Source organism: Macaca nemestrina, chromosome 8, assembly GCF_043159975.1.
Source record: "Macaca nemestrina isolate mMacNem1 chromosome 8, mMacNem.hap1, whole genome shotgun sequence".
NCBI classification, from domain to species: domain Eukaryota; kingdom Metazoa; phylum Chordata; class Mammalia; order Primates; family Cercopithecidae; genus Macaca; species Macaca nemestrina.
Window position 1 is genome coordinate 144,512,096 of NC_092132.1, and position 25,490 is coordinate 144,537,585.

General features: G+C 43.2%; 1 protein-coding gene across 7 annotated transcripts in view; it reads left to right on the forward strand.

Annotated features, from left to right (window-relative positions):
- Positions 1 to 25,490, forward strand: part of LOC105491161 (methionine sulfoxide reductase A) — a 412,862-nt gene that overhangs the window by 129,702 nt on the left and 257,670 nt on the right. For all 7 annotated transcript variants that reach the window (XM_011757323.3, XM_011757322.3, XM_011757324.3 and 4 more), the window contains one exon: positions 14,646 to 14,714. In XM_011757323.3, coding sequence (XP_011755625.1) covers positions 14,646 to 14,714 — 69 coding nt within the window. Of the gene's footprint in view, positions 1 to 14,645; positions 14,715 to 25,490 lie in introns of those variants that run through there.

The window sequence follows — 25,490 nt, forward strand, 5'->3', positions numbered from 1 at the left end:
ATCAGTATGTAAGGGTATGTTCTTGATGTTATAGGGTAAAAATTAGAATGCTTTTCTCACTGAAACAGTGTTCTGTAAATGGTGCTCAGGGTCCTTGGAAAGTTATATCTGAGACTCATTATAGGTTGAGGAGGCCCTTGTGGGCAAGCTTACCACCATTTATAACAGCATGTTCATGGGAAAATGGATTCTAAATCTCAGACACCCATCTCATAAACATGCTTTTGAAATGTGACTCATTTTTAAGTTGGGGGTTTGCCTGTATTATATTATGTTCTCCCCAGAAACCTTCTCAACAATAGTTTACATTTTGAGCTATCAGCCTTTTGGGAAGAAAAAGTGACAGAAAATAGAGATTACTATAATTTAGTCTTGGCACTAATAGCCTGGCAGACCTATCAAGACATAATTCTCCTCAAAATCAGATTTCCTGCAAGGCCTGTGCTGAAGTCTTCTTATAGCTGAGGTATGCCAAGTCACAGTCATCTTCTACATTTCTAGAATTCTAGGGTCTTATTCAGGTGCTTCTAAAAACATCTGATCAGAATTAGCACATGAGAAACATTTTGGGCCTGCCTTAGACCCCCTTCAGCACATGGCTTTATGGAGGCCAATGGCCTTCCTGCTGAGAGACACTGTGCAGGCTCCAGAGTGGGTTCATTGTGAGGCTGCCTCCTTTGTCTCCCCTGTGTTTGACATTTTCAGACACAACTCTCATTTTATTCAGTGAAGCTGCATTCAGTCATTACAGAATCCATCAAAGAAGTGTCCGTTGCTAGAATGTGCAAGTGTTTACTGAGCATGTATTCAGGGACGATAACCAAGCAGACCTTGCTGCTGTCACTAATCTCCATCCTGTAGTGAAGTCAGGCACCCAGCAGGGTGTTTGAAGAGCCACTCCCATCTCCACTGACTTCCCTGAGTTAAGATGTTCTCTTTCACCTCCATCTTTCATAGAAAGGCAAGTGTAGAAAAGCACCACCAAGTGCCTGTCTGTGTCATGTGTAGAACCAAAGTTGAAGATTTTGTTCATTATGTTTCTTAATATGAATATGTGCTGGGTTATCCCACTTCCCTTAATTAGCCATGGGACCAAGTCTGCTATCTCAGAATGACAGGTCCTTAGAAGAAAATTTTAGAGTAGCTGATTTACATGTGCTGTATCTCTGGTAAGGGCAGGATTTTTAAAAAAAATTCTACCCACTTATTGAAAATCAATTGAGAGCTTCATAGTAAAAACTCGATACTTTAAGGGAACTATATAACATTCCAACTGCTTTTAGAATTCAGAATGTGAACATCTAAAATAGATTTAAAAATACTCTTCGGTTATGGAAGAAAAATTGCAAGATAGAGAGGAACAGAAAGGATGAGAGGAAAGAGGGACGTAGCAATAATTCAAACAGCACCAAGTTCCAGAAAGGCAAAATACATGCTGCTGTACGAGTCTCACTCTCTGCCTCTCTCCTCCAAAGTAAAAAAGGGGCAAACCCAGAAATACTTCATTTTTAAATAAGTAATCTTTTATTTCTATCCAACATTTTGCATGGTTGATCCTCTTAAAATCCTTCCCCCCTTAAAAAGAAGATAATTAAGGCCAGGCGCAGTGGCTCATGCCTATAATCGCAGTACTTTGGGAAGCCGAGGCAGGTGGATCACTTGAGGTCGGGAGTTTGAGACCAGCCTGGCCAACATGGTGAAGCCGGTCTCTACTAAAAGTACAAAAACTAGCCACGTGTGGTGGCAGCCGCCTGTAATCCCAGCTATTTGGGAGGCCGAGGCAAGTAAATGGCTTGAACCTGGGAGGTGGAGGTTGCAGTGAGCTGAGATCCTGCTACTGCACTCCTGCCTCCTCATTTCCACAGAGTGAGGAAGAAAAAAAAGACAATTAACATATTGCTCTGGGGACTGCAACCCAATTTTGTAGAGGAAGTGGAGTCATATCTCTATCTTGAGGCCTTCTAGGGTACTTACATTACTTGGAATTTTAAAGCTGGGTTGCAGTTTTGCTACCATATAATACAAATGACATTTGACATTTGTCCTGGGACTGGATGCAGTTTAGGCATGAGGGTGATCAGAGCTGAGGGGCTGCTTACCTGCAGCTGCCAGCCACTTCTACATCCCAGCCCGGCCCTCAGCCCTGAGAAGAGGCTCCTGGGCTTCCAGGTGTTCACTGCAGGAGCAAAGACTGGGGATGTTTACAACATTTCTTATTTCTGTTTCTGAAAAAGTAATACATCACACAGAAGTTCAAAAAATAACAAGAGTTTTTAAAAACAAATAGAATGCTGTACTGTTCTCTTGCACTTTGATTTTTCCCTCAATTAACTGTGTAGCTGGTAGATAGTTTCATATCTGTAACTATAGTTACCCCATTCTTTATAAAGATGCAGATTATTGCATAGCACAGATTATTTTATGCAAAAGGTTAGGACCGGTAGTTTTACAAGCAATCTTGTGATGACTGTCTTTGTGAGCAAAACCTGTGCTATGGAAGTTCAACTGGGATGAACCTTGTTAATGTTCCATGTTAATTTTCTATCTTTTGTTTGTTTGTTTTTTGAGTCTCTCTCTGTCGCCCAGGCTGGAGTGCAGTGACACGATCTCGGCTCATTGCAACCTCTGCCTCCCGGGTTCAAACAATTCTTCTGCCTCAGCCTCCTGAGTAGCTGGGACTACAGGCGCATGCCACCACGCCAGGCTAATTTTTTGTATTTTAGTAGAGATGGGGTTTCCCCATGTTGCCCAGCGTGGTCTTGAACTCCTCAGCTCAGGCAATTTGCCTACATTGGCCTCCCCAAGTGCTAGGATTACAGGTGTGAGCCACCGCACCTGGCCTAATTTTCTATCTCTTTATCACTATATTATTTCCCATAGAATCTTCTTTTTCTTCTGACCCTCAGCAAGAGACAATAATTTAATAAATTGGAAGCCTGAAGCCTGGTGTTTTTAATGGAGGCCAGCCGGCCTGAGCAAAACTGTTATCTATGTTTATATCTACAGTGATTCCTCTTTTCTTCTTAAAGTTACCTATTTAGCTGTCTCCTTCATCTCTAATATAAAAAGAGAATCAAGACAAGTTTGCTGTAAAGTTTATAACGACACAGTTCATGCTCCATTTTTGATGGGGAGCTTCCATCAAGAAATAAAGCCAGAATTCGTTTTCACGAACGAATAGCAGCAAGAAAGCCAATAGGCCTGACCTTACCCTGCAGCAGGCCTGCTTCGTAAAGCTGATGGCAGTGTTCAGGGGTGAAAGGTTAGTGTTGGTCTGGAACAGATTGCAAGGGGAGGTGTGGGCCCATCAGGCTCAGCTGAGCATGAGGCCTGATCATTTATCACTGTAGGAGGGGAGGGGAGGGGAGGGGAGGGGAGGGAAGGGAAGGGGGAGGGGGTAGGGGAGCCACTGGACCACTCCCGATCAGCTGCTCTCTGACAGCTGACAGTGCTTCCTGTAACCTCCAGGCATACGGTGTGCCTTCAAGGGACAGTGTGGTACATGCTTAAGGCCGCTGACATGTTCACAAGGAAGAGAGATGTGCTGTGTACGGTGGAGCTTCTCTAGAACCGTGCGCCAGGTTCTCTTCGTGCTGTTGTGTAGGACTGCTTGTAGAAACAGATTTAATGGTGTTTCAGAGGCACACGTTGGGCTCCAGAGTGACAGTATGACTTGGGTGATAGGATGAGCAAGTTCCTCGGTGGACCTCATGCCTTAATTACATCCATAGTACCTGGGGACTCTGTATAACACTGATGATTTTAATGTGGCAAAACCAGCACGGACAGATGCTGGGGAGGAAGGAAATAACTTTGCCGCTTCTATGGGTCAGGAAGCGAGGCCCCTACACATCTTTGAAGGACAGTGCCTTTTTTAAAAAATGTATTTATTTATTTTTATTTTTTGAGACAGAGTCTCGCTGTGTCACCCAGGCTGGAGGGCAGTGGTGCAATCTCGACTCACTGGGTTTAAGCCGTTCTCCTGCCTCACCCTCCCGAGTAACTGGGATTACAGGGATGCACCACCATGCCCGGCTAATTGTTTTTTGTTTTTTTTGTATTTTTAGTAGAGACAGGATTTCACCACGTTGACCAGGATGGTCTCGATCTCTTGACCTCAAGTAATCCACCCACCTTGGCCTCTCAGAGTGCTGGGATTACAGGCATGAGCCACTGTACCTGGCCAGGACAGTACCTTTTTAAACAAGAATAATAAGTATGATTTGTATATGACTGTTTATAGATGTGTTTAACATCATCTTCAAAATCTAAAATATGTTTTAGACTCAATTGGAAACACATGTCTTAGTACAAAAGAAATTCCTTTTGGTCTATAGCCATGTATTTCAGTACACTTACTTTCAACGTTGTTATTCACAAGGATGTCACAGGCATCAGGCTGAAATATAGATTTTAATTCTTAAAATAACCTTATTTTCATTGTCATTTATATTCTCAAGATTATCTAATTTTGGTAGTCATTAGGAATTACTTGTGTTAATAGTGGTGGTGAGATTTCATAAAAGTCAGGTGGAAAATTTCCGTCGATTAATGTAATATTGTATGCTTATCACAGATGCCTAAGTTAGACATGGTACTTAAATGTGGCAATTAATAAAAGTATTACAAAAGTGAAAATGGATTTCTTCTAAAAATGGAATTAATGATGATGGAGTACTTGTGTTGGGAACTCAGGCTAGTCTGGTGCTTGCCGGAGGTGCAGGATGCTTTGAGAGCTACAGGCAGTGCTGTCAACACAGAGGCTCATGTTGATGTGTCTGATCAGCAGCCCTAAGAAGTGGCTCAGGGCATTGCAGGTTGGCGAAGGCTGGAGAGAGGGCCAGGGCTGTCTTTCTCTCTGTATCACCAGCAGTAAGCACTGTGCAAATACCAGTGTTCAGGAACCACATTCTAACTGCGATGGGATTTGGCTAGAATGCAGATCCCCAGGCCTTGATGGAGCAGATATGAGTTCCCAGGTCTCTCGGCCAACGTCCATCGGTCCTTCCTACACATGCCCATCTGGGAGTTGATAAGCTTGCTCAGGAGCCCTCCCCAAGACAGGGACAATGACTTGGCCCTGACCAGGGAAGATGTCAGAGACCAGTACTACAGCTGGTTTGGTTTATTCTGGAAGTCCCTGAACAGCTTGAGTGTGCGTCACTTGGGACCGTTTCTTAGCTAGGGAGCCAGGAAAGGTCAAGGTGCCCACAACCCTGGGAAGAAAAGGGCTCTGCTGCGCCCTCCTGTGATGAAGCAGGCAAGCAGCCAGTCGTGGGTTATTGTCATGGAAGAGAGGGTGACTGCTTTCTGTTTCCCTTTCCTACTCAAAGAAAACAGAGGAGTGGGACTTAGAAGAAAACACGTAGTGTTTTACAGCTTCCAAAATACACCCACTAGGGGGTAACTTTCCTTGTTTTCAAGTGTTGCTTTCAGTTTTTTTTCTTTTTTTGATAATTTACTGATTAGCAGATAAATATTTGCTTAAGAAAAATTTGGGAACATATAAAGGTATAAAGAAGGAAGGAAAATCACCCATAAACCAGCATCTAAATCAGCCATGACTACTGCATCACCATGCTTCCTTCTGGTCATCTTCCTTGACTTTGTTCTTTACTTGAGGAAGATACTTTATTTTTTTTTTTTTTTTTTTTTTTTTGAGACGGAGTCTCGCTCTGTCGCCCAGGCTGGAGTGCAGTGGCCAGATCTCAGCTCACTGCAAGCTCCGCCTCCCGGGTTCCCGCCATTCTCCTGCCTCAGCCTCCCGAGTAGCTGGGACCACAGGCGCCGCCACCTCGCCCGGCTAATTTTTTGTGTTTTTAGTAGAGATGGGGTTTCGCCGTGTTAGCCAGGATGGTCTCGGTCTCCTGACCTTGTGATCCGCCCGTCTCGGCCTCCCAAAGTGCTGGGATTACAGGCTTGAGCCACCGCGCCCGGCCTACTTTATTTTTTTGGATCTCACTTTTCCCCCACTTAACTCCATATGTATTATTACTATTTCCTGATGCCAGGAAAAAATTATTTATGGTCATACTTTAAAAGTTACCATATAATACTGTTATCTTAGAACGGTGTCACAATTTTATTCTCCATTTATGGGGTCATTCAGCTTATTTACAGCTTTTCGGTATTATCAACAGTTCTGTTGTAAACATCTTTGGAAATCTTTATCCCTATTCTGATTATCTCCTACAGTAGCTATTTATAACTGCAGTGACTAGGTCGAAGGGTGGAAATGCTTTTGACATTCTTTGTTGCTGGTGGTCGTTGTGGCAGGGTCTCCTCTGTCACCCAGGCTGGAGTGCAACGGGACAGTCATAACTCACTGCGGCTTCTAACTACCGGCCTCAAATGTTTCTCCTGGCTCAGCCTCCCTAGTAGCTGGGATCACAGGTGCACACCACCATGCCTGCCTAACTTATTTATTTTTTGTAGAGATGGGGGTCTCGCTATGTTGCCCAGGCTGGCTTTTGGCATTCTTGGTACCTATTGTTAGACTGCTTTCCAAATAGACTGTAGCGTTTCATGCTCCATGAGCAGTGTAGGAGAAAGCTTGTCTCACTGAAGCCTTGTCGGTGCTTAGCATTGTTTTTGCAAGTTTTGCTGTTTGCACGAATCAAAGCTAGTCTCTCTTGTGTGACTGAACATCTGTTGTGTATTTATATAATTAACAATTTATCTGCGTAATATCAGTTCCCATCATTCCTCCCTTTTTCTTTGGTGATGCAACCTTTGTCTTTTGCAGAATCATGGATGCCTGCTTTGGGGAGCCTGGAGAGATGGTCTCCATGCTGGCTTCTAGGGCCGCTGGCTTCCTCTTGCACTCTAATGGGGGATCCCTGTGATCACCTTTCTTCACTCCCCTGACAATCTGCAGCCTCAGGGAATGGTGGCATGGTAGGCTCACCTTAGGCCAGGTTTTTTTTTTTGTTTTTTGAGACGTAGTCTCGCTCTGTCACCCAGGCTGGAGTGCAATGGCGCGATCTTGGCCCACTGCAACCTCCACCTCCTGCGTTCAAGTGATTCTCCTGCCTCAGCCTCCCAAGTAGCTGGGACTACAAATCTACGCCACCATGCCCAGCTCATTTTTGTATTTTTAGTAGAGATGGTGTTTCACCATGTTGGCCAGGATGGTATCGCTCTCTTGACTCTGCTATCTGCCCGCCAATTTTTTTAATGAATAAAAAGGGGCTTGTGGTTGGGACATCTCCATTCAGCTTTGCCATTGTAGGCTTGTGGTCACACTCGTGGGCTTGTGCACTGAGTAGACTTCAGGAAATGCAGCAGGCAAATCATCAGAAGGAAGAAGGCCCTCTATTTGCATAATACTTTATTCTTTTAAAAATGTATCCTCATCCTTATTTGCTCACTCCTTGGGCTAAAAATCCTCTCTTAGGATTTTTCTTAATAAGCTGTCAATGAAATGGAGGTCCTTGAGTGTAGCGTCTATGAAATTTATCTTTGCCCCACAACACTATAACTCCTGGCACATATCAATGCAGAGAACATCCTTGCCAGTGAATGAAAACATGAGTCAAATGACCCAACGCTAGGTACCAGCTTATGCCTCACCAAGACGGGTTACTGTGCAGGCTGGGCTTTCAGTCTGGCCTGTTCTGCCCATCCTGTTCTGACCTCTCGAAGCTCAGACTTGCTCTTCTGCAGGAAGAGCTGGGAGGTATGGGGGTTGCCTGAGCTGTGCATCCACTCCCTTACCAGCTGGGAGGTGCATCTCTGGTTTGTTGCATCTGGAGCAAAGGGAGCAGAGAGATGGTAGTGGAGGGCGGGGTTGACTGTAGGGAGGCCAGCAGTCAGAGCAGGAGGCTAAAATCCTGAATGACACATGATTTGTTTTTGGTGCTGCGATTTTTCACTGTTGTCCAATTGTCCTCTGTTTTTCCATCACATATCTTTTGTTTTGGGGGCAGCCCCCCACTTGCATACAGTCCCTGGTCACCATGGGGGAGGGCAATGAGCTTCCCCTTCTCCTCCAGCTTGGAGAGTCAGTCTCGCCTTCCGGGTACCCACAGCAGCTGTGGACATTTGCCTCATTCCCACTGGGACCTTCCTGGGGGACTCCCTGCCTTGCTGCTCCTCATCACGGGTCCCAGCTGGCAGTTGTCGCTTGCCTTCCAGGTCAGGGAGGAGCACTGGGACCTCCTGGGACACAGGATGAGTGGGGGCAATGCTTGGCAGGGAGGGGAGCAGCCCCTCCCAGTGACTTGCCCAGCACCACGTTCGTCCCCATGCAGCCCCTCCTGATATAGAGAGCATGCCGCTATTGGGGACAAAACCCACTCTTGGTTTACTTGCACCTTAAAACACCATATTGCACACTGTAGGAGCTGGGAGGGACAAACACAACAGAACCTCAGTTCTCCTGGGCATGTATGACTAGAGGCGTGACTCTGTCATCTCTCAGAGCCCCTGCCCCAGATTTGAGACAGCCACCTTATCCTTAGCATCTGTGGAGAGGACCTGGGCAGGATCAGGGCCCAAAATGCTCAGTGTCCTCGAGGGGCCTGCTGCAGAGATGGGAGTGGCTGATCTGAGGCCAGGGCTTGTGGGTCACATAGGGACCTTACTTAATTCCTATCTGACTTGTATCCTGAACCACCATGACTTTGTGACCTGGAGAAGGAGCCACAAAGAAACAGATAACAAGAGAGACTGTGAGATCATATTTTGTTGGGGGGTTGACAAATTTTTATTACCATATTACTGAGATAAATGCACTTTATTCCAGCCCCACCGTGACCCTCCTCTCGGCTGATTGGTGCAGTAGCAACTGGATTGGTCAGTAGAAACACTTGATAAGTCAGTCCAGACCTCGTAGGAGCATGTGGTATGGGTTGGGTTGGCATGGGGTTAATAACATGACCTGATTAGCTTGTACTTCTTGCTGACCGGCAGCTCTGAGAGTTTAGTCTGATCCAAGACTCTTCCAGTCCTGAGATGATTTTGTGTCTAGTGGCTAACCAGGACCTCCAAGATGGTAGCTGCTGTTCCTGGAATCTCCAGTTAGGTGGTATCCCCTGGTCACCCAGTCCCCACTGCTTTCTGCACCCTCCTTACCCAGAGGATATGAATTATAGGCATCTCCGGTTGAGCACAGGACAGGGAGCTCATCCCTGATTGGTTTATGCCTGAATTTGCATTATTGTGGGTGCATTGTCAAGCAGTTTTACTATGCCCTTTTCTGGGAAGAAAGTCAAACAATTTGAAGTGCATGAGACATTCACAAAACAAAATAAAAAGCAATGTCAGTATCATCTTCTTAAGCTTTTGAACATGTTCCGCAGATCCCCTTCAACATCCAGAAGCTGACTTTGACCCAGTCTTGGTCTAATTAATTGCTGCTCTGCAAGCCCTGGGCTCTCAAGATTTGTTTCTTGTCCTCATATCTTCTTGGCGGAGGACACATCACTGCCATCAGCAGAGGTTGTCCTCCCAGATCATGTGGCTTTGGTGTGTGCCCCTGGGAGCAGAGAAGGGGCTGGGGCATGTGCCCAACCCACCAGATGGGAGGCACCCACTGTGCTATGGCTGGACAACAGATGTCCCTGTTGGAGACTCTTCTGTCTCCATTTCACACTCTACTGGTAATCAATAGTTAGGACTCAATCAACGAATGACTTTTCTGTTTAATAAATTTGTTTCTGTGGTGAAACATGCCATTGATTTTGAAACAAATTTGTAGATGGTGGGTTAGGTTCCCAGGTTAGCCCACCCACCCCCCAATTCTTACTGAACCTATACGAAGGGTTTAAAGGATCTTTGGTTCTTCGGCCCCCAAATACGTGCCTTCGCAGAGTTTCAATGAGAAAATGTCATTAGAAACTCCACCTTGGTTTCTAGGAATAGAGCTGTCATTTCTTGGTTGTAAAGAACTTGCTATTCTCTCATTATGGAATGGAAAGTAGCTCTCAGATTTCCCCTTATTCTTTTATCCCTAGAGCAATATATAGTGTGGGGGATTTTCAGAGGGTTTTTATCACAGTGTAGAAATGAGAAGGAAAATGACTTCTTCCCCTGTGCTATCTTTGTTTTTTATCCATTAAACCTGAATGGCAAAGTGATTTCATCACATGTGCCACCTCTAAGTGAGAAGAGACTGTATGGGTACTGTGTTGAGAAAAGATTCTGTGGTCACATTCAAGGATCAAGAAAGTGTGCGGTGGTTGATTAGTGATGTCTGCCATGATTATGGTCGTGGAGAGGAGGTGACTAATGTGTATTTGCCATTCCTGAAACAGACCTGTTAGAAAGTAAACTTCACACACAGGTGATAATACCAGCCTAACTGTTATATAGAGATTGTTATGTACTGGACACCATTCTGAGTGCTTTTTGTATTTAATTCTCAAAACACCCCATGAGGTAAGTACAAATGAGGAAACTTACAATGAAGAAACTCTTACAGATGAGGACACAGAGGCATGAAGAGATACTGTTGTAAACAACCTACTGCACTGCTAGTCATAGAAAAGTTCAGCACATTTGATAATGTACAGTATATAATTGATAATGATCATAGATGACTATATACTTTCAGTCATTATTTTAGAGTGTGCTCCTGCAGTAATAAAAAACTGTAAAATAGCCTGAGGCCGGTACTTCAGGAGGTGTCCAGAAGAAGACGTTGCTACCATAGGAGATGACAGCTCCAAGTGTGTTATTGCCCCTGAAGACCTTCCAGTGGGACAGGATGTGGAGGGTGGAAGACAGTGATATTAATGATTCTGATCGGGCTTAGGCGAGTGTGTGCATTTGTGTCTTCGTTTTCAACAGAAAATTTTAAAAAGTAAAATATGAAAATTTTAAAAATAGGAAGAGCTTATAAAGATATAAAAATATTTTCGTATACTTGCACAATGTGCTTGTGTTTTAAGCTGTGTTATTATAAGAGTCGAAAAGTAAAAAATAGTTTAAAAGTTTATAAAGTAAAAAGTTACAGTAGCTGAGGTTAATTTAGTATTGAAGAAAGAAAATTAAAAAAAAAATTGAATGTAGCCTAAGTGCGTGATATTTATAAAGTCCATGGTAGTGTTCAGTAATGGCCTGGGCCTTCACACCCACTCACCGTTCATTGGCTTACCCAGAGCAGCTTCCAGTCCTGCAAGTTCCATTTGTCATAAATACACTAGACAGGTGTATCTTTTTTTTACATCTTTTATACTGTGTTTTTACTGTACCTTTTCTGTGCTTATAGATATCTAGATCACAAATACTTACCATTGTATTACAGTTGACTACAGTATTCAGTATAGTCACATGTTGTACAGGTCATGGCCTAGGGGTAGTAGACTATACCACATAGCCATAGTCTAGGTGTGTAGTTGGCTCTACCATCTAGGTTTGTGTAAGTGCACTCTGTGTTGCACAATGACAAAATGACCTAACAACACATAGATTTCCCTGACTGTGTCCCCGTTGTTAAGTGAGACATAACTGTGTATCTATATTTTTAACTTATCAAGTAAATTATCTTTCATGATGGCTAAAGAGATTTTTTAGTACCATTTACCTCATTCGCTAATTTAAAAATTACTCATCAAATGCCTGTTCTGTGTCCATACACTGAGAGAGGATTATGGAAATGGGGAGTCAAAGAGCTATGACCGCTGCCCTCCCTGAGCTTGCAGTCTACTGATAGATGCAGTCCCTGTCCAAACAATAGCATAAGCACAGAGTGCTACTTGGGTGAGTGCTGCAGAGCAAAGGCCCTTGGTCCCAAGAGACCAGGGTGGCTGTGGTGGATGGATGAGGGATGCTGGTGTTCTGACTGAGCAGGTGCTTTCAGGCTGTGCCGAAAAGCTTTGACTCTGGCCTCAGAGTCGTGGGGTGCCTTGGAAGGGGAGGAGGGGTCGTGGAGTTTGTGTCACATGATTAGATGTTTTTCCCTTTGGAAAGATAATTGTGGCTACACTGGGAAAAATGAATTGGACATGGGATATAGAAGAGTTAGAAGGCAGATGTTGGAGTCCAGGAAAAGGAGTCATGATACTTGGGGATAAGGAGGCTTGGGTAGTGAAAAAAGAAGTGAGGGGGATGCTGCAGGTATCTGGGAGGGGACAGTTGCTAGCTATGGTGGCAGATTGGATGTGGGGAGTGAAGGGAAGAGAAGGGATAAGGACAGCTAAAAAGCAGGAGCATGGCAGGCCTGTTCCCAAAGGTGGGGGATGCTGGCAGAGAAGCCGTTTTAGGGTGGGAGGACATCTGTGTGGTGTTGTGGTGTTCAGAGGAGATGTCAGATAGGGTGCACTTTGGATTGGGAACATGTGGGTTTCAGCTGGGCCATTGACAGACTTCAATGGATTGTCCTGGGAAACCAACTGCTGTGGAAAAAATAGAAAAATCTATAATTTTGATTTTTTGAATTCAAACATTTTCACCCTAGACAATAAGAAAAGAATCTAACAATGACAAAGGAAATTAATAAAAATAAATGTCTTGCATAGTCTTTCTATTTTCATTTTTATGTTCTCCTGCCATTTGTTTCCCATAAATATTCGTATTTTAATTAGTTGTCATTATAATCTACGTAGAAGACATAATAGGGTTGTGTTTCCTTACCATTATCCCAAATATTTTCCCACATTTCTATATCTCTCTCAAGGCTGCATTTAAAATATGTTGGGTAATATTCCATTCATTTGATAAATCATAAATGACAATTTTCTAAGCAATTTCTCTACTTTTGGATATTTAGTTGATTTTAAGATTTTATTAATACAGGTAATACTTTCATAAATGTTATGTATATCGCCTTTTTTCCTCTTGCATTTTTTTCTTAAGATAAATTCTTACAAGTGGGATTCATGGGTTTAAAGAGTTTGAATAGATTTCTGACTTGTGATATGGGTCAAGGCAAATGTTTTCCAAACCACTGACAGGGCTGTGAGGCAAGAACCAAAGGGCAGATCTTTGATCTCCACATGGAAGCTCAGCATGTTTATTTGAATTCAGTAACCAGTGGTTCTAACCAGATCAGTGAATGCTTGACAAGGTCCTTCTGTCACACATCTAGGACCTTCCATCACACATCTGCTAATCATGCCAGTTAGTGGCTACAAACCTCTCTCAGGCCACTGAGCTCACCACCGTGCCCTCAGAACCCTGGGCTAGCTCCTCCCTTTTCCCAGGCTTTCTGCTTGTAGGAATGCCACAATAACTTCAGAACTACTGGAAGCCCCAGAAGGGAACTGATGGAATCCCTAAGGGCTACCTGAACGAGTGAACCCTGAAAGCCTCAGGCTTTAAAAGATGTGCATCAGTACTGCAGAGGCTGCCTGTGGTTCCCATGGGTTTGGATGGGTGCTCAAGATCTTCCATGACCTGGTCTCAGTCTAAGAGATTTACTTGCCATTGCTTCTCAAAATAGCACCTCCACTCCACCAAGACAGATTATTCTCTGGCCCAGGAAGATGACTCCTGGCCCTCACTCAAGTTGCTCCCTCACCCTCGCCTTTGCAAACCTGACTTCTCCTTTGGACTCCAGGAGTGGCAGTGCCTTCAGGCAGCACGTCTGACTTCCCACCCAGCAGCTCTCCTGCTACAATCTCCTGCACTCCTGCAGAACTCTCCGTCCACATGGCAGGACTTAGCACATAATTATATGCCTTCTTTAATGTTTGTTTTTGCAATTGTTATTTCTTGAAGATAACTGTACTCTCCTTGAGGGCAGGAACCGTGTCATCCTTCCCTAGACCCCTCCAAGCCTGGCTTCAGTGCTGAGCCCTTTGCCTGAGCCCAGCCAATCCAGTGTGACCCATTACATCAAAGCGTCTGTGCCCATGATGCAGTGTGAAGCGTCTTAGCTATCCTTGTCTTTTGTGTTTTCCACATAAGTGCTCATATTCAAAACTTGCTGAGGATATTATTAAAAAAATGCTCATAGATGGGGAATACTCATATTCTCTATTGATCACAGTTTGGGGGATTGTAAGATCAAGTTAATGCTGGAAAACAATAACCTGGTCACTTATTACTTCTGAGTCCTTGATGTCTACTAGGGTGGGAAGGGTGACTGGTTAGAAGGACCTGGGGGGGATAAGGAGCAGTTGGAGGCACTGGAATATCTCTCTGGCCCTTAAGAAGGCTTGTATCTTTGGCCTGGGTGAACAGTGCTTGTGTTATAGTGAAATGACATGTTCTGCTATTGTGTTTCTCGAAAAATTGGTTCCAATGGTACCTTGCCCTTTTTACTTCTCACTTTAAATACCGAGTGCATCAGTGTTCTGATTGTTAGGAGTCTTCAGGGGGACCCACCCCCAGTTCAGCCTGGAAGTTGGAGCTTTCCTTGTTTTCTAGAAATGGCCTGGCACAAGAGGGACTCTGGCCGGATATCAGGAGCCTTCAGGCTGGGCTGGGTCTGTAGCCACCCATTGTCCAGCTCTGCACAAGCTCAGACCTCAGCCTGCTCATTTATAAAATGACATACCTGAACTAGATGATCTCTAGGCCCTTCTGCAACAGAGATTAAAAACAAAACGATTGAAGCTCTCTTCAGAGGGTAAGCTGGGGTGCATTTTTAACTCAAAGGAGAAATAGGCTCATTGACACATTTAATGACATGTGTTAGTATGTGTTAGAACTTTACACTTAAACTTGCATTTCTTTCTTTCTTTTTTTTTTTTTTCTAGCCAAACATCATGTCAATGGCAACAGAACAGTCGAACCTTTCCCAGAGGGAACACAGATGGCTGTATTTGGTAAGATATCAACTCTGAAAGAAAACCCAAATTGTGTGCAAAGACTAGTGCCAAATTTCTTAGTTTTAGCAAGTGTCCTCAGGGCTTCAAAATCTGGGCTCTTCTAGATATTTACAAGTTGTTACAGCCAAGAAAACTATTGAGTTCCTAGTAATTTCTGGGGTTGGAAAAGCTTATTCTATAGAATTTAGTGTGCTTTATTTTCTCACGTTGACAACCAAATATCAAACTGAGTATGCTATTTCTTATGTCCACACTGTGAATTAACCTGCTAATTTAGGGTTTGAGTTTTTCTTTGCTAGCAGGGATTTTTTTTTTTCCCACATGGATATCTCTCACTTTGTTAAAGACTGGGATTTAAGTAGTTTTGACTTGTTATTCCACAAAAATCAGTCTAATGGAATGATCTCTTTCTTCTCCATCATGAATTAAGCACGCTCCTTAAGAGAAAACATTAATTAAAAATGTTTTCAGCAAAGTCCAATCACTGAGTGGTATACTTACAATGTATAATTATGTGTTTGAGCGGAACTTCTCTGTTAAAATTCCAAACTGTTTGGTGAAGAGGTCCTTTTTAATCCGCGTTTCCTTCCCTCCATGCCTCATGTCATCTAAACTTCCTTCAGAATATCTCTGCACATGGCCCTTTCTTTGCCTGCCTTCTTTTCTCCGTTCCTTTCCTTCCTTACCTCTCCTTCCTTTGGGCTCCCCTCCCACCTCCCCTCCCCTTCTCTCTAGCAATGCTCTGGGGTTCATCCCTGTGTTACCCACTGAAAATGACAACCTCTGTCCTCTGGAATTTCAACTGGACATTCAGCTGCCTCCCCTGGTTCCTTCCCCTCTACCTTTAGACAGGTTCTGTGATGTCTCTCATCCTAAAAACGTGAGGTCCCCTGATTTCACGCCTCCTGTAGGCTTCTGTCCTACTCTGGTCTTGATGGTAGTCTCCTTTGAGGGTACAAAACCGCTCTGAAGCCCTGAAGTGCGTTTGAACTGGAAATTAGCCTCAGTACAACCTGGTCTGTAAATGAGCACATTCAAAATAGATTGTTCCCTTATTCCCAGAGATGGAACCAGAATTAGGCATCAGTGAGGATTAGCAGCTGGAGAGTTATAAACAGGGACACAGTTCCACCTCAGTGTTGGTAAATCATGCTCTGTGTAGGCTATCACCTTTTAAAATATGATTAGAGATCATTGTGCTCAGAAATTTAAATGGAGAAGTTGATTTTGTAGAAGGCCTAGTGGACTCTCTAAAACATGTGCTAAAATGTTTGATTTGCTAACTTTCCTGTCCCAGCATGGTGTCTGTTATCATGGGACAGCAAATGTCACATGTATCAATGTTCAGAGGGTTCTTTTGATGATTTATTTATTTATTTTCCAGTCTCCCAGATTTGCCAACCCCAGGCATATGAGAAACTAGGTCTTATGTCATATTGGGAAATAGTAAATGACACTAACCCATTATTAGTGGGTTTCCCTCTGTTGTGATATTGAAGTAAAACTTCTTTCTTGAAGGGCAGACTCAGTACCAGATGGGCTGATGACATTGTTTGACTACAGAATTGGAAATACAGGGAATAAGGTTCTGTGGCAAGCCTTTTTTTTGTTTGTTTGTTTGTTTGTTTGTTTGTTTGCAGCAGGGGTTTGGGGTGGACAGGTTTGGTTTATAGCAGCTTACTCAACATTCTTACCTAAGGCCTTCATTGTTTGACTTTCAGCAAGCAACTTCCCCTCTCTAAGCCTCCATTTTCGGTGAGGAGGCTGACGGGTGAGCTCTAAGGCCTCTGCAACTCTAAGCCCTTGGCCTTTACCTCTTATGTATTCAGGACTGAAGGCTCTTGGAGCAGGAGGCAGCCCCTGGGAGGCCCACTGTGCATGGCCAGCATGTGTGGTTTTAGAAGAGATGAATCATGTGCACAATTTCTACAAGTTAACAACATAGAAGAGGCAGAATTATACACATCATAAAATAGAATACGTTTGACATCTAAGAATTCTTACTTTAGAAGTGCAGTTTAGCTCTTCCAGATGCTTAAATTAAGGCCCTATTTTGGTTAAGTATATGCAAGCATTTCATATTAATGTCTTCAGAATGATTCTCACTTTCTATTGCTTGTTCCCCGGCCTAGGGTGGAGTAGAGGATTTGAGTGGTTTATCACTGCAATGGAAAGGTCAGCTCAGCACAATGCTTGACTCTTGGGAATACATTGGACATTTCATCCTGTCAGCCCCTTGCAAAGCTGATGGACTCATACTCCTCTTCCTAGCGAGGCCATGTGACTTATCCAGAGCCACTTGGCCACGGAGGTGGTTGTTGGAACTAGAGTTTGAGCCCAAGTCTAATTGACCCTGAATCCATGTTCTTGTCATGATGTTCCCTGACTCTCTCTGCACTGGTTCAAGGAACCCTGGGAAGGCCTGATAGATTCAGAGACAACTTTCAGCTGGATCCATGCACAAAAGCATGATTTGCAGCCAAGCCCATTTAGCACATCAATTTGTATACTTGCATGCCTTCTCAGAGTGCCCTGAAGGAGTCTTGAGAAGTAGCCTTTGCTGGGAGAATACTGGTTGGAGCAACATCTACTACTACTATCATGCTTTTCCATTTGACTGTAGTAGCATGTATTCATGCACAAGAGGATGTCTTACATTCCCTTGACTGTGAGTTCGCCAAAACAGTGATGGCACTTGTACTTGTTCAAACCCATTCTTCAGCCTTGGAGGTCTTCATATTTTGTGATAAAATAGTATCATCAATTACAATATCATTTTTTTTTTTTGAGATGTGTCTCACTCTGTTGCCCAGGCTGGAGTGCACTGGCACAATCTCAGCTCACTGCAGCCTCCACTTTCTGAGTTCAAGTGATTCTCCGGCCTCAGCCTCCCAAGTAGCTGGGATTACAGGCATGCATCACGACACCCACCTATTTTTTTTTTTTTTGTATTTTTAGTAGAGATGGGGTTTTTTCCATGTTGGCCAGGCTGGTCTTGAACTTCTGACCTCAAGAGATCCTCCCGCTTCAGCCTCCCAAAGTGCTGGGATTACAGGCATGAGCCATTGCACCTGGCCACAACGTCATTATCTATTGGTTAATCATTTGAATATACCTTACCTTTAGAATGCTACCAACATAAGAACTTTGAAATTTAATCCGCTCTACAAATGACTATTGAACTGCCATGAAGCTTTTAGATTAGAATGTGAAATGTCAGAAAGGACAGATAGAGTGTGGGATAAAGGCATTCCAATGTGAGAAATGCATGAATGGGTCATATCAAGGGATCAGAGAATAGATAGATGATTCCTTAGAAACTGTCCCTGGCCTACAGTCTTCACAGATTTTCTTTTGTAGCCCAACAGTTAGTTTTTCTTCTGGTCTTGTTTTTCTGCCCCCACCATTCTTAGCTTCCTCTGTGGCTCTCCCTCTCCTCTGCCCTTTCAGACAATGAGAACAAAGGTAATAGGCTTGGTCCTCCTGGGGGCTTCTCCTGCCTGTGTGTGATGCTCTCTTTCAAGTCAGTGGGAGCCCTCTGCTTGCAAGCTGGAAGTGGAGCCACACATTTTGCAATTACTTCCTGTCTTTGTTCCTGGTGGCTGTGAGTGCCCTTTGGCTCTCACCCCTTTGATGTTTAGAGCGCCCGCCCTGTGTAGTGGGCATCATTGTGCTCCTTTATAGGCAGATAAACTGAGGCACTCAGATTAAAGAAACATGGCAGAGGCTTCCTCAGATATGAGAATATCTTTTGCCACCCTGCTGGGCCTGTCTTAGAAAGGTTTTCTCTGGCTGTCAATATGTTAATGAAAATGACAGTCCGTTGACCACGGGCCACTCTGTCCACGTGGAGGGCCTGGTTCCAGCCTCTGTGGAGGTGTTTGTTCTCAGCACAGACCAGCTACTCATTGCCTTAAAAATACTCCACAGTCAAGAAGATGTAATTTCACAAGAAAATCAAAGCTTACTAATTGAAAAGACTGGAAAATGCAGGGCGGGGGATTCCAAGCTTAATTTGTGAAGATTTTTGGTACAATTAAAAAATACCTCATACAAAAAATTAGCTGGGCGTGGTGGCATGCACCTCTAATCATAGCTACTTGGGAGGCTGAGGCAGGAGAATTACTTGAACCCAGGAGGCGGAGGTTGCAGTGAGCCGAGATCGTGCCACTGCACTCCAGCCTGGGTAACAGAGCGAGGCTCTGTCTGGAAAAAAAAAGTAAACTTTACTATCTTTGAACATAAATTTGTCATCCAAACTAGGATACATTTGAGAGTGAAAACGGTGCTATGAACAATTATATTGAAATAATGAGGGATAAACCTGGAGGATATTAGGTAGCTAGGATATAATGTGTCCCTGTTATGAGGTCGTATATTATAAAATATTGAACCAAGAATAGTAAATATACACCGAGTTAAGTAGAAATGGAAAAATAATGAACTTGGATAGACAAAATAAAGTGAACAAATGAAAAAATTTCAATGACGTAGATTGGATTGTATATAATGTCACATCCACACTAGTAGTTATGCTAACTTTGGAGATTATATTCAATAAATATTGTTGTATTCTTTCTGAATAATTTCAGTTTGAAAGTTAGTTCATATTCATAAAACCTAGTTTATGATAATTCAATAAGGGTAAGGGAGTGGATCTGATTTTACAGTTGCAGTTTTAATATTGTACTAATACTTTCCAGGGATGTAGGGTAATTATTTCTTCATTACTTGAGATATTCAGATGCTAGAGTGGTCATCCTTAACCAGTTCGGAAGTGGCTATGTAGCCTTTAAGACCCTTTCTTCTCAATTACTGAGAATTGACTTTGTTTTGGAACACTGAAACATTAAAAAAAAAATTCTGCTAACTCAAAATTCTTTGAACTCATCATTATTTATTTTTTTAATTTAAAATGTTTGTGGGTGCACAGTAGGTGTATATATTTACGGGGCATGTGAGATGTTTTGAGACAGGCATGAAATGTGTAGTAATCACATGGAAATGGGGTGTCCATCCCCTCAAGCATTTATCCTTTGCGTTAGACAATCCAATTATACTCTTTTAGTTATTTTTAAATATACAGTTCTTACTATAGTTACCCTGTTGTACTATCAAATGCTAGGTCTCATTCATTCTTTCTCACTATTATGTTTTGCATCCATTAACCATCCCCATCTTCTCGCGTACCCCTACTACCTACCCTTCCCAGCCTTTGGTAACCATCATTCTACTCTCATCTCCATGAGTTTAATTGTTTTGATTTTTAGATCCCACAAATAAGTGAGAACACATGATGTTTGTCTTTTTGTGCCGGGCTTATTTCACTTAACAATGTTGTTGCAGGTGATAGGATCTCATTCTGTTTTATGGCTGAGGAGTACTCCATTGTGTACCACATTTTCTTTCTTTTTTTTTGTTTTTGAGACGGAGTCTCGCTCTCACCCAGGCCGGAGTGCAGTGTGTGATCTCGGCTCACTGCAACCTCTGCCTCCCGAGTTCAAACGATTCTCCTGCCTCAGCTTCCCAAGTAACTGGGATGACAGGCGCGCGCCACCACGCCTGGCTAATTTTTTTGTCTTTTTAGTAGAGACGGGGTTTCACCATGTTAGCCAGGATGGTCTTGATCTCCTGACCTCATGACCCACCTGCATCAGCCTCCCCAGGTACCACATTTTCTTTACCATTCTTCTGTTGATAGACACTTAGGTTGCTTCCAAATCTTGGCTATTGTGAACAACTGCTGCAGCAAACCTGGGAGTGGAGAGGTATCTTCGATACACCGATTTCCTCTCTTTTGGGTACATACCCAGCAGTGGGATTGCTGGATCTGAAGGTATGAACCTGTACCATTTAGGAACTCGTGTCCAGGCTATTTGGTGAAAGGTAAAATTCTGCAGTGAGAAACCTTAATGTTCAGAAATTGATACCAAGCAGCAACAGCAGAAGTACCTCTGCAAATTCTTTGGATTGTCATGAATTTTTAGGCTCCCAGTAACCTGATGGCAATGTCTCTCTGACCACAAACCACTGAAAACATGTTTTTTGGGTCAGATTCTCTGAAGATTTTTCAAACAAGTGGGGGGAGCAAAAGCCAAGCCGAGGCCTTAGGAAAATGTGCTGTTTGTCACATGGCACATCTCTGTTGACAGCCTAAGGTGCCGAGTGCTCACGGGACCTTTTCTTGAACAGCTGTGTGAATGGACTGGTCCCAGAGCAGGGGCCCGCGGCTGACAGCAGCCCAGAGACGTGCACCTCTCTGGGGTACTCACCTTCGGCCCCTCCAAGGAGAGTGAGATCCATGTAAGATGAGCCAATCACAAGAAATTGTTTCCCCCTGGCGTGAGTGGGAGGTGAGTTTTGAATCAGCCCTGGTTATTTGTCTGCCAGCCAAGAAAACATCATTGGAAGCAGCCGGCAATATGTCAGACTTCAAAGGGAAGTGTCTTGGTGTCTCACTGGCACATATCCAGCATGATGTTGGTAAATAACCGAGTCCCGGTGTGGTGTATTTCTCCCTGAATCTTGACTGAAAACTACTGAAGCCCATTCTGTGAGCTCTGGAGGGGCAACCACTCATTCCAGGAAAAAGGCCAGAACGAATGACATTGTAATGTGTTTATAATTAGCCAAACAATCTAAATTCACAAGATGGTCAGAACTGCAGGCTGCTAGCTGATGCAAAGTTCTTAAATGGTAGAGCACTTGGGGAGATAAAAATAGGCCTTCCTCCCTGGGTAATTTCAAGCACCTTGAGGGGGCAATGGTCATTGGAGACATGGTTTAAGATGCATTTTATTTTATATATCCTGTGCATGATTTCAACTTTTATTTTCTTCTTGAGTGTAGAGAAGTCAGATAATATAGAGAAGGAGAAAGAGACCTTTGAAAACCTGTGTCGAAAATCTCTTTTGGTTTGGAAAGCATGGGCTGTTATGGTGCAGCCACGTTGACCTGGGCTGCTCCAGAAAAGAACAAGTTATGGAATCACAGAGAAGGGTGGGTTTGGATGTTTAGAGCGTGGAACGTGCACTATAGGTTGGAGGATGGCGCACAATTCATTGTAGAGGGGAGTAGATTAGATAATGTTTCATATAATAACACTTCACTGGTATAGAGATCACTTATCCATCAACTTCACCCATTTGGGTTGTAAGTAAGAACCAGAAAGTGAAGCCGTCCTCCCACAAAAAGGTTATGGAGGAGTCTGTAAAGAATTCAGAATTCCCAGAGGTCACTGGAGTCCTATAATCCTGTTGACTCTAGATAAGTTTTTCCCACCTTCTTAAGCCCCATCTCTCATCTGTAACATGACAAGAAAGCTGTTTGCCTCCTAGGACTGTTGTCAGAGTGTCAGGAAATGATGCATCAAGCCCTTGGCATAGGGATGACAGACCAGACGGACAGGTGCTCCCTGGCGGACCACCTGCTCTCCTCACTCTGGATAAGCTGTGATCAAGTCCCTGGGAGAGTGACGCCAACATCACTAGGCTCTGTGGGATCCATCACCTCTCCTTCATAACACCAAATGAGTCCCGTAACTCGGGGATTTTGAAGGATAACAGACAGCATTAGTTGATAACTCACCTAATATTGGCTGGATACTGAGAAGCCCATATTATTAAACTCTCTGTCAGCCTCACTCTCACCACTTGTCCAAGTGAGACTGGTTGTTTGCTTCTGTGTCAATACAGAGCTCTCAGAAAATACTGTATTTCTCTTTTGGCCTCAACTGTAGAGCTGATCAGATGTGGCTAATTTTTTCACTCTTTGCAGTAGTGTACAGCGACCACCCACTTGACTGACCTTTTTACCTTTAAGTTTTGACGAGAGAGAGATTTATTTTACAAATGTGGTGGACATTTCTTAAATTTCTACAGAGAAAATACATTCAAGAGGATGTGCAGGAGAAACAAATATTTTCTATTGCTTCTCTGTTAATTAAATTTTTTAAGAAGAGAAACATAGGTATAGAGAACAACTAAAACTAAAAAAGTTACTCATTATTCAGTTTAACCCAACTAGCATTTTTAAGAAAAATACAGAGCAATCAAGGATCAAATGCAGATAATATAAAACATAATATTCTTTTTCTTGTTCTCACTCTCCCCAGCCATTTATCTTGGGCCTTGTTATAAAATGGATTAAAGGAAAATTAAAATATATGCAAGACAGAGCCAGCTCACATGCATTAGAATTAGGTAAATATTAGGCCAAAGGAAAAGTAAGTGAAATGAAATACGCAAAGAATGCATGTCGTAATCTTACATAATTTATAAAACTTGATCATAAATTTGGCTCTATGTTTCCTAGCAACAACATGAAGAAAAATCAGTTGGTTGCATGATGGACTTCATTTTTAAAAAATTGTGGGAACATATACATAATACAAAATTTATCATTGTAACCATTTTTTAAGCATATGGTTCAGTGGTGTTAAGTACCTTCACATTGTTGTATAGCCATCACCACCATCTAGCTCCAGAATTATTTTATCTTCCCAAAGGGAAACTCCATAGCCACTAAGCTCTGTCTAGTCCTCCTTCCCCCAGCCCCTGGTAACCCCTATTCTGCTTCCTGTCTCTCTAAATTTGACTACTCTAGGGACCTCCTATAGATAGACTCATATAGTAATTACCCTTTTATGAATGGCTTATTCTACTTAGTATAATGTCTTCAAAGTTCATCCATGTTTCACTGTGTATGAAAATTTCCTTCTTATCCCATTGTATCTATAGACCACATTTGGTTTATCCATTCACCTGTCAATCAGTACTTGAGTTGCTTCCACCTTTTGGCTGTTGTGGATAAGGCTGCGATGAACCTGAGTGTACAAATCTCTCTTCAAGTCCCTGCTTTCCATTCTTTTGGGTGTATACCCAGAGATGGAATTGCTGGAGCATATGGTAATTCCATGTTTAATTTTTTGAGGAGCTGCCATATCATTTTCCACAACGGCTATACTTTTACATTGCCACCAGCGAACCACAAGGGTTCCAATTTCTCTGCATCCTTGCCAACCCTTGTTATTTATTTATTTTTTAAAATTATAGCCATCCTAATGGGTGTGAAACAGTGATGGATTTCAGTTTTACTTACTGATTCTAAAAATGTACATGCTTGGGGGAATCACACATATTTTGGATTCTGGAACCAGAAAGAAATTTCTTTCAAGAGTACTTAGGAGGACACTGTACTGCAAGGCATTTAGGAGGACACTGTACTGCAAGGCATTCAGCAGCACTGCTGATGGCACCCTTGGAGTGAGCAGTGCGTGAGTCTCATGGCTATTTGTCACACTGCTCTTCCCTTTGTGACCCTCTCCCAACAAGGGACAATTTGACCGTTGCCTCCCTGCAGTTGCTAGCATGTTTGTCTGGTGGCTCTGGTTTAACCCAGAAGTTAGTTGTATTACATCTAAAACAAGCAATGGACCAGCTATCTTTTAGGAGATTTTCTGTCAGTATCATTTCTCTCAGTTGAGTTTTAAAAGATATTTGTTTTTTACTTTGCAATTGTGAAAGATTTCAAACAAAAATAGCTTAGTATAATGAAGCCTTGCTCGCTCAGCTTCCACAGGTCTCAGTTATGGCTAAATATGCCTTGTCTACATGCCCACTCCCTCCCCCTCCTCTATCCTAGCATATTTAAAGCAGATCTCAGCTACCCTATCAACTCATCCATGAATATTTTGGTATATATCTCTAAAAGATAAGATGGATTTTTAATACCTAAAATATACTTTTTAAATATCATCAGATCTCCAGTGAGTCCATTTCCCCTGTTGTCTCATAAATGTTTTTTAAAACTGTTTCTCTGAATCATGAGCCAGATAGCCTATACATTGCAATTGGTTGATATAGTTTCTTTTCATCTGTAAGTTCACTCCTCTTTCTCTCTCTCTCTCTTTCCCTTGCTATTTATTTGTTTAAGAAATTAAATAATTCAGCCTGTCCTATTTCCTTCAGTCTTGACCAAATGATCATGTTCATTTGTTCTCTTGTATTTTCTACAAACCGAGAGTTAGAGGCCTGACCAGCATCTGTGAGTGGTGGTGTGTTTCATTCAGGAGGCATTTAATACCTGGTTCCTTTCCTTTTCTTTTCTTCTCCTCTTCTCCTCTTCTCTCCTCTCTCCTCTCTCTTGTCTTGTCTTGTTTTCTTTTCTTTTCTTTCATTCAGAGACAGAATCTCACTCTGTTGCCCAGGCTGGAGTGTAGTGGCGCAGCAGCTCACTGCAACCTCTGCCTCCCAGGTTCAAGCAATTCTTCTCCTCAGCCTCCTGAGTAGCTGGGATTATAGGCGTCCACCACCACACCCAGCCAGTTTTTTTTTTTTTTTTTTTTTTGAGACGGAGTCTCGCTGTGTCACCCAGGCTGGAGTGCAGTGGCGCGATCTCGGCTCACTGCAAGCTCCGCCTCCCGGGTTCACGCCATTCTCCTGCCTCAGCCTCCGAGTAGCTGGGACTACAGGCGCCCACCACCACGCCCGGCTAGTTTTTTGTATTTTTAGTAGAGACGGGGTTTCACCATGTTAGCCAGGATGGTCTCGATCTCCTGACTTCGTGATCCACCCGCCTCGGCCTCCCAAAGTACTGGGATTACAGGCTTGAGCCACCGCAGTTTTTGTTTTTTAGTAGAGATGGGGTTTCACCATGTTGGCCAGGCTGGTGTCTTAACTCCTGACCTCAGGTGATCCACCATCTTGGCCTCCCAAAGTGCTGGGATTACAGGTGTGAGCTACTGTGCCCGGCCCTGGTTCCTTTTCTTTTGGT